Source organism: Malus sylvestris, chromosome 1, assembly GCF_916048215.2.
Source record: "Malus sylvestris chromosome 1, drMalSylv7.2, whole genome shotgun sequence".
NCBI lineage: Eukaryota > Viridiplantae > Streptophyta > Magnoliopsida > Rosales > Rosaceae > Malus > Malus sylvestris.
In genome coordinates, this window is record NC_062260.1 from 17,924,594 (window position 1) to 17,935,119 (window position 10,526).

Sequence of the window (10,526 nt, forward strand, 5' to 3'; positions counted from 1 at the left end):
GAGATGCCACCACAGAAAGGGCAGGACATGCAAAACACTCTGGGAATTGGCGGCGACTCCATTGGGATGTCCACGGAAAACCCGAGCGGTGGTTTGGCTGTTCACCATCAGTACTACCCTAGTGCTTCTCATGGGTACTTGTCATCTCTTGCAGGGCTTCAATCTCTGAATCAATCTCAGCCGTTCAATGTTGGGGGTGGTCATGATCCTGCCTCGAACATGAGCCTGCTGCAGGGGTTCAATCTCTCAGCTCCTGCATGGAATGGTCAGATGGTTCAGTCGCAACCACAGCAGCAGCGCAGTGAGCGGCGGTGTGCAGCAATCTCTGGCAGCCTGCTCTTCTTCACCATCGTTAGCTCTCCCCTTCTGCCCATCAGTTCCAAGCAGCAACGGCGACGGCAAAGTCTCCGACATCAAGGTTGCACCGCTCTTCTCTTGCCTCCTCCTCCGTCTCTTGCCTCGCAGCTGCCACCAACTTCAAAGACCGCTGTCAAACGACTAGCCGGCCGAGAAGCTCTTCCTCAAACTCCAACTCTCCGTCCGTCTTCGTCCTTCCCTACAAAATCCCTCAGCCAAGCATCCTAATTTATACAAAAAAAAAAAAAAAGTGGTGGAGCAAAGCAAAGTGGTGCTGTCACCACGTGAAAAAAAGGGGGGTGCATCAGGCACCATGTGCAAAGAAAAAAAAAAAAATATATATATATATATATATATATATATATAATAATAATTGTAAAGGTTTTGGGTGCTCCACTTAGCGTGTTTTGATTGTTTTAAAGTCAAGCTGGAAAGAAGGAGAAATAATATAAAAAAAAATATTTGGTGGAGTCTTGGTGCCCCTGGCACCATGTGAAAAAAAAAAAAAAAAACAAAACAAAAAAAAAAAAACAAAAAAAAAAAAAAAAACAAACCAATGCATCGAGAGAAATAAAGTCCGTTTTTATTTATTTCTGGAAATTTTACATAAATTTGCATTATACATACTTAAAAAAAAAAAAAAAAAAACAAATTTACAGGAGGAGATTTTCAAGGTTGATCAGATGGCGCCTCAATACTCGGCGGAGCCCCAGATCGAAGAGGCACCATAGGGTGATTATTCAGAGCCTCAGTACTAGGCAGAACCCCAGGAGGATGAGGCACCGAAAGTTGATCATTTGAGGCTTCATTACGCGGTACAGCCCCAGAAGACGAAGGCAAATGCTGCTGGAACAAACCCACAAACCTCTGATGATCAAGTAAAATCTGACCATCAGATTCCTGCATCTGGTCAATCTTCCTCTTCATGTTTGTCGCATAGCTATGTGCGAGCTTATGCAATTGTTTATTCTCCTGCTTGAGCCTTCTGATCTCCTGTTTGAGACTCGTCACTTCGGCCGCCAATGATTCAACTTGACGGGTGCGGGCAAATAGGCGTTGGGCCATATTAGACACGGAACCTGCGCATTGCACACTGAGAGCCAAAGAATCCTTAACAGCCAACTCATCAGACCGTTTAGAAAGTAGTCTGTTATCTCTGGGAGTGACAAGGTTTCGGGCCACCACCGCAGCGGTCATATCATTCTTCACCACCGAATCCCCAACGGTAAGAGGACCAGTAAGGGATATGAAGGATGGGCGCCATATGTTGTCTGGAGAAGGCGGGACTGCCTCTTCACCAAGGTTCAAATCAAAACAACGGTCGGAGGGTCCAGACATTTTCAAAGGTGTTGAAGAAAGAAGAGGTCGGACAAATCAAGATCTTAGAAGTGCAAGGAGGGAGTTTCTACAAGCGAAAATTCAAGTGTGCTTTGAAACGAACTGCGTGTCTATATAAAAAAATAAAAAATAAAAAAAAATAAAAAAAATCAGCACTCGACGAGATTTCAGAGATCGAAGAGGTGAGCTCAGAGTTCGAAAATGCCGATTCAAAAATCGAAGAGGCAAGCTCAGAAATCGGAGAAACATCTTGCTTTCCCAGACGCATTAGCACCCGTCACACGCAAACTCAGCTTTGCGGAAATCACGGGCAATTTGTCGAAGCGCCGATCCCAGATATCTAAGAGGCGCCAGTCTTTTTCAGCCGCGTCAGCACCCGTCACGCGCAAACTCAGCTTTGCGGAAATCACGGGCAATTTGTCGAAGCGCCGATCCCAGATATCGAAGAGGCGCCAGTCTTTTTCAGCTTCGTCAGCACCTATCACGTGCACACTCAGCTTTGCGGAAATCACGGGCAATTTGTCGAAGCGCCGATCCCAGATATCGAATAGGCGCCAGTCTTTTTCAGCCTCGTCAGCACCTATCACGTGCACACTCAGCTTGACTAAAATTACAGACGATTTGTCGAAGATTTCTGATAAAGAAGAAAGCACGTGAAGCCATACTGATCAATCATGCATTGGTTGCCGACACGAGTAAAAGAATAGTACCTCTACAGGTACTAAAGAAATTCCTATAACTGTCCACCTTCACCCTTCATAGCAAGGCAGACATATAGAACATTTCTTCATCTCTGAGAATGCCTTCCCAACGAAGCCTCTCGGGTCACTCAGTGTTCCTTATTCCTTGGGGTACCTATGCAAGCCAATGACTTCAAAGCAAAAGTATCTTATATCACCAGGGTAGAAAGCAAGAGTATCTCATATCATGCGTTCTCCCTGTCCTTTCCTTTGTCCTTGTTCTTACCTACAAAGACAAGGATAAAGAAAACAATATGCCGGAACTTCCACTCAAACTCGGGTAAGGAACCGACTGCTTGGAACCCTTCCCTGATTGCCTACCTAGCACTGCTCTCGAGTACTCGTCTCCCACTGCTGCTGTACTTCCAAAGAAGCTACCACATATGCCTGAAGAATAGATAAGGCAAGTGAAAATGATACCTTGTAGCATGTGGAGACAACGTGCAGAAGGAACAAGCAGAGAAGAATGCGGTCTGCACTGTCAACTCATCAGAAGGAGTCCGAGCTGAAGAACTCGAGAAGCTGCCACATCTGCCTGAAGAAACAAGCAGAGAAGAATGCAGCATGCACAGTCAACTCAGCAGAAAGAGTCTGAGATGAAGAACTCGAGAAAATGCCACATCTGCCTGAGGAACAGATAAAGCAAGGGAAAATAATACCTTCAAGCATGTGGAGACAAGTGCAACAAAGCACGTGCTGAGTCATCCGCTACTTCTTCAAAATCAAAAGTATCTCATATCATCAGGGTTGCAATCATTCTGGATGGTGAACTCGTTTTGACCCTCAAATTCTTAGGTCGACTTACTAGGCGTTGTGAGTTGCACGTGTCGATTCACCACCCTTGAATCAAATCCTTAAAGATCAAGTCACCAACTGGAAGAAGAGCCCATCAATCTTGAAGATCATACCGTTGACCAAACTGCTCAGGTGTGAATTAGAAAGATTGAACAAAGTAACAAGTCGTCACCTTCACCTCGTGCCTGCTTGCCATGTGTTCGAGTCAACCTTCAAGAATCAAGCCTCAAAGGCCCTTGAAGAAGCTTCCAGCCAAAGTTCAAGATCAAGCCTCAACGGCCCTTGAAGAAATCACAAGTCCGATTCAAGATCAAGTGTCTACCACCCTTGAATCAAATCCAGTTCAAGAATAAGCTGTGGAAAGTCAACAATTTGAGGAATCCAGAAAATCCTCCAACCCAGTTCAAGATCAAAGTTGTGGAAAGTCAACAAGCGCAACAAAATACGTGCCGATTCACCCACTACCAAAGCCAAAGATCATCTACCACATGAAGCTCCTTGTGGTCCAATTTCAACCTTCAAGATCAAGCCTCGATGGCCTTTGAAGAAATTTCAAACAAAGTTCAAGATCAAGCCTCAACGACCATTGAAGAAATCTCAAGCCCAATTCAAGATCAAGCCTCAACGGCCCTTGAAGAAATCTCCAGCCCAATTCAAGATCAAGCCTCGACGGCCCTTGGATCGACGTCTACAGTAAGGGACTTCAAAACGCATCTCCTACACGCGACAAACACATGTACACGACGCGACTTGAAGTGGGGGCATTTGTAGACATCGAAATTTCGGTAAATAAATGTTGACCGATAAATCAAAGTTTCAACGCTCATGTATTACATAAATTTTACACGTAGCGTGTGACTCAACGAAAATTGAAATGAGTCAGAAAAGTCATCAAATAGGACACATGTCAACACCTGGCAGAAACGACTTATTTCATCTGGAATATTATATTCAAAATTAGGCCTTGGAAATTTCTATAAATACAAGCCCATTTCATTCATTTGAGGAACGAATTCATATTACACCTTGAAGCTCTGAAGCTCTGAAACTCCGAAGCTCTCAAGCGTCCAGGTTCCCGAAGAATCAAGAAAGCCTTCTTCGTTCTTCGTTCATCGTTCTTCCAAGATCAAGCCCCGACGGCCCTTGAAGAAAGTGTTCTTCGTTCATCGTTCTTCCAATATCAAGCCTCGACGGCCCTTTGGATCAACAATCATCCACCAATTCAAGATCAAGCCCTGACGGCCCTTGAAGAAAGTGTTCTTCGTTCTTCGTTCATCGTTCTTCCAAGATCAAGCCCCAACGGCCTTTGGATCAACCATCCACCAATTCAAGATCAAGCCCCGACGGCCCTTGAAGAAAGCACCATCGTTCATCATCCGTTCATCCAAGATCAAGCCCCAACGGCCCTTTGGATCAACAACGTCGACAAATCCACACATCCAACCGTTCTTCAAGATTAAGCCCAAAAGCCCTTGAAGAGCCGTTCATCACTGTTCTTCAAGATTAAGCCCAAAAGCCCCTTGAAAATCCGTTCATCACTGTTCTTCAAGATCAAGCCCAAAAGCCCTTGAAGATCTGTTCATCACCGTTATTCAAGATCAAGCCTTAACGGCCCTTGAAGAAACACTCATCCTCAAGATCAAGCCCCAACGGTTCCTTGAAGATCCGCTCAAATCCACCTTCAAAGATCAAGCCCCCGGCCCTTTGAAGAAACTTCCAATAGTTCATCCAAGATCAAGCCTCGACGACCCTTGGATCAACGAAACATCCACAAATCAACACCTTACGGAGATCAAATCAGAGGATCAAAATAGAGAGAGATTGTAACCCAAAATCATCAAATACAAATATTTGTTTGTGCACGTTGTTCTTGTCTCTTTCGTTTCAGGAATTTTCCGTGTTCACAAAAATACAAGACATTGTGAGTCATTAAAAACAAGAATCACAAGCAATACCATGCATACAATAAAAAGAAAAGAAACAATATGATGCAAAAGCTTACATAAAAACAGAGAGGGAGAGACATTTTTTTGGTTTGAGGTGGTTTTTGAATGAGTTACGAGGTTTTAATTTTCTCATATGCTCTAAAGATTTTAAAATTACTCAATTTACATGTTTTTTTTAAGGGAGTTTTAATGAAAAATGTTTGGACTAAGTTTAATTTAACCAAAAACCATCCTACACTTTTCTTTAACCAAAAGGGCTTCATATTTAATCATAAGGACAAGACTAATCTATACCAGGCCTCACAAACATTGAACACACATGGGCTGAATCAAAAGCCTAAAAAGAAATATTTTTTTTTTCCAGGCCTTGCCCCTAACGGAACCCATTTTGTCGTCTAATTCTGTTACAAATAAACTTCGTTTTATTTACAAGTATGCCACTACCTCATTAATCCACTAGACAAAAATTATGGGAGTTTTAATGAAAAAGGTTTGAACTAAGTTTAATTTAACCAAAAACCATCCTACACTTTTCTTTAACCAAAAGGGCTTCATATTTAATCATAAGGACAAGACTAATCTATATCAAGCCTCATAAACATTGAACACACATGGGCTGAATCAAAAGCCCAAAACGAAATAATTTTTTTTCCTAGCCTTGCCCCTAACAGAACCCATTCTGTCATCTAATTCTGTTACAAATAAACTTCATTTTATTTACAAGTATGCCATTACCTCATTAATCCACTAGACAAAAATTAATGTGTTTGGTATTCAAATCGAGATGAAAGACACAGGAGGAATGAGGAAATGAAGAAACAGATAAAGCAAAATGGAGGCATCGAAAACGACGGAGCACCAAATCAGAGGAATCCAAAACGACATCCTTCGGTTCGGACTTCACGGCGTCAAAAGCGACCTCGTTAACGCTTACCTTCTCGAATCTGCTTTGGAATCGACAAAGTTAACCCAAGAGCAGATAAATACGAAAATCTTAGGGTACGTTTCCACTGAAGATGGGTTCCCTTCTCGATTCCAGAGGCATGCCATACCAATTCCTTCTTCAATGATGGGTTTTGAAGCTATGACTCGAAGATTGGATGAATTTGGCTTTGAGGATTACCTAAATGACCCCCTGGGAATCTAAAACCTTCCAGCCTGTGGACGCATCATGCAATGGAAGTTCGCCTTGGGCTTTCAAAGGGTCCAGTCTCCCCAAGCTTTATGTGATCCTCATAGACTTCCTTCCCTAAAGAAGAGGATTAGTAACACTATCAATGTTATTCTTAAAAGGTAATTGTCTATCGCACTGTGAGTTGAAAGGTTCAGGCATTGATATTGTGGTATTGGCTTTCTTCCAACCAATAACAATTTCTTTTGGCACTTCAAAAAAAAAAACAGCGAGTAAAACGAACCCAATTGATGTAAAAGTCAATTAAGTACAGTAGAGAGAGATGGGATTTGGGCTTTTCATTTGTTCATCGAAAAGTTAATAAATTATTAAACGCTGCACATGCATGCAGAGTTTAATCGAAAAGTCAATTAAGTACATGCAGGTGCCATGCATGGCTGATGAGTGTCCGTGAGACGGACACCATCTCTTTGTTCCACATCCCCCTCCCTCAATCTTCTTTTGAATAACAAAATAATATAAACAAAATAAGAAAAATAAAAAACTAAATTCTTTTAACTAAGCTTCTTTAGATGTACTTCTTGAATTTGAAGTTGAAGTTGAATTTGGAAGCAACAACTAATATTTATCTATGATATAAGTACTGTCGGTTGTCACTGATTGGTACTCCGAGCCCCGAGTCGATCTTCTTCCTTATTTACCATGCATGCTTAATTATATATGTGCCAATCAATTATTAACACACACTCATTCTCTATTTGTTAATATTATCGAGACCAAATTTTTACCAAATTTTGTAAATCAAATGATGTGGATGTTGATAATTGAATTATTATTTAAGCGTTAATTAATGTGCTTATAATTTGATTTGCAAATTTAGTTTAAAATTTGATTTTCTTTAGCATTATCCTCTATTAATTAGAAGGGCACACAAACATGCATGAACTCCAATTTATAAAAATAGTCAGTGGTCATTTTCATCTAGGGGTGGATTTTTTTGCCAAATTGTCGTGCCAACCGAATTGCCAACTGTGCCATACCGATTTTGTGCCAAATTTTTTGTACCAATCGGTAATGGTACGGTATTGTACCGTACCGAAATTTCATGGTACGGTATTGGTAATGGATACCATTACCACGGTATTACCGTACCATACCGAAAATACAATATAATTTATAATTTATAATTTATATAATACATCATTATATAACACATATTTATAATACCAATAATTTGAAAATAAAACCCTACTTATATTAGCATTGTTGTTGGTGACTTTGATCTCTTAAAATTGTGGAAATCAAACACAAAAGAGTTCCTAATTCTTTCACAAATAGCCAAAATATCTTTGTAACCCCCACTTCTACTGTTGCTAGTGAAAATGCATTTAGTCTAGGGAGGAGGGTTGTGAACCCTTTTAGGGTATCCTTGACTCCTAAAATAATTGAGGCACTAGTGTGTACTAGTGGTTGGCTTAGGGCAGGTGAAGTAAACTTCTACAAGGACCAACGGAAGATATGCTTCAATTTTACAAGGAAATAGAAGAAGAGAAAACAAGAAAGATATGCTTTAATTTTTTTAGTAAATTTGTTATTAAATGGTTTTCAACTTTAATTCTTCTTGCTACTAATTAATATGTTTTCTTTGTTTGTAATGTAAGCTTGACACAAACTCAATCTTCTACAAGTTCAATGTCTCCTCCAAAAGCTTCGACATCTCAAACTTGAATAACTGATCAATGAATTCTCATTTTTGAAGTGTACTTCCAATTTTCATTTGGTTTGAAACTTTAATTTCTATTTGGATTGTTAACTTCTATTTGTTTTGGTTCGTAACTTTTATTTGGATTGTAAGCTTAATTTTTATGATGAATCTTGATGCTTCATTTGAATTATTATGTGTGTGAATTGTGAATGATGAATAATAGATGAATTTAATCTATAATGTATGAGATAAAGGTACAAAAAAAAAAGTTTTGCCCTTGAATTGGGTTAAAAAAACAAAAACATATTTTGTCCCAAAACAAAATGGCAATTACCATTGCCATACCATGCCAACCAAACTTTTGGCAATACCGAACTTCGGTATACCGAAAGTTTGGTATGGTAATGGTAATAGATTTTACCAAACCAAAAGTTTGGTACGGTAATTGGTATAAGGGTTTTGGTACGGTAACCGTACCGAACCCACCCCTATTTCATCCATAGTCAGTCAATTTAATAATAGTGTAGTATCTGTGTCAGTTTCATAAATAGTCAGTCAGTTTAATAAATAATGTAGTACCCATGTCAGTTTCATAAATAGTGAGTTTAATAAATAATGTAGTACCTGTGTCAGTTTCATGAATAGTTAGTCAGTTTAATAAATAGTGTAGTATCCGTGTCAATTTCATAAATAGTGAGTTTAACATATAGTGTAGTACATGTGTTAGTTTCATAAATAGTCAATCAGTTTGATAAATAGTGTATTACCTGTATCAATTTCATAAATAGTGAGTCAGTTTAATAAATAGTGTAGTACCCATGTCAGTTTCATAAATAGTGAGTTTAATAAATAGCGTAGTACCTGTGTTGACACACCTCGACCCGGAAGTTCCACTATGACTTCGAATCGAGCTGTGCTGGGCGACACCTGGAAGGTGACGAAGCCATAAAGTGTGATGATGTGGAGATATTGTGAATAAATTTAAACCTAAGAGTGCCTAAATACCAGAGTGCACTGGTGAGTAGGAATGAACCCACTTCACACGTGACGTTAGAGCATACGAAAGTACAAAAGAGTGAATTAAGAATCGTACCCTCGAATTAATCTCCAATACTAAGAATTGCCACGTCGACGATAAGGAAACTCAGCTAAGAAGACCTGGAGGGTGAAGACAAAACAAAGGTGAGTGGCCCAGTAGATAAAATTTTAATAGAAACCATATAATTTCTATAACCCCTCGTTACAGTGCCTGTAAAATTTCTAGAATTAGAATATAAAAATATACATATATATATATCAGTTCAAGTCACACTTCACATATTTATAATCATATGCTAACTTATCGCATATTCATCACGTATGCTAGCTTATCATGTATTTATTACATATGCTAGCTCATCACGTATATTCATTATATATATATATATATATATATATATGCTAGCATTTCACTATATATAGGCTAGCCTCTAAGTCGGAGTCCTATACGACATATTCATATCTTATCAATCATGACTAGCATGCAAGTCGGAGTCACCTCTAGTGACCTATACGACATATTGATATCTCATAACATATCTCATCAATCATGGCTAGCATATAAGTTAGAGTCACCTCTAATGAGCTATACGACATATTCATATCTCATCACATATCTCATCAATTATGGCTAGCATATAAGTTGGAGTCACCTTTAGTGACCTATACGACATATTCATATCTCATCACATATCTCATCAATTATGGCTAGCATATAAGTCGGAGTCACCTCTAGTGACCTATACGACATATTCATATCTCATCAATCATCTAATATCGTATGCTTACTTGCATTTACCTGAACTTACCTGAACTTACCTGTGTATCCTGAGTTCACCTTTGCATTTCAGAGCGTTCACAATACCACAATTATATATATGCAAACAATCCAACTCATCATTTAAGCATTATTCAATAGGCATGGCATTTTTAAAGTATAAATCATTTAATTGCATTTTCTATGAAAAACATCAAGTGTATACATATATAATTAAAACCAAAAGCCCACACATATTGCTTAATTCCTTAAACAAGGCTATGGTCTCGATTATTTAATCTCATTTCTTATATGGCTGCATCTAACGTCTCGTTAGACTGCCTACGTACCCTAAGCAGGGATCAAGCCATTCGTAGTTCACACTAATCATTTATGGTAATACGCATATAGATATATCACGAAGAAATCTAAACTCAACCATCTCATAGTATTTTATAACGTATAAGTATACATCAGTCATAGCATACATTTCTCAATTTTATTCAAAAGCATTCATAGAATTATAAATCACGAAAAATATGATAAGCAAGGAAAGATCCACTCACCTGGAGTCCGCGCTACAACTTCCTAGTACAAACATCGAGACGTCACGAACGATCGGCGTCTGTGACCAATTATCGAATCACATCTCAAAACTCTTATCAATAGAATACGTAATTCACATAAAGCACATCCTCTAAGACATTCTAAAATAGTT

The 10,526-nt window shown here is 39.2% G+C and overlaps 1 protein-coding gene across 1 annotated transcript; it reads left to right on the top strand.

The window, feature by feature from the left end:
• Nucleotides 1-6,008: 6,008 nt before the first annotated feature.
• On the top strand, nucleotides 6,009-6,406 carry LOC126622826 (cyclin-B1-2-like). Its single transcript, XM_050291534.1, is given in 3 exon segments — nucleotides 6,009-6,314; nucleotides 6,316-6,341; nucleotides 6,343-6,406. Coding segments are annotated over 3 exon segments (396 nt in total).
• The last annotated feature ends 4,120 nt before the right edge of the window (nucleotides 6,407-10,526 follow it).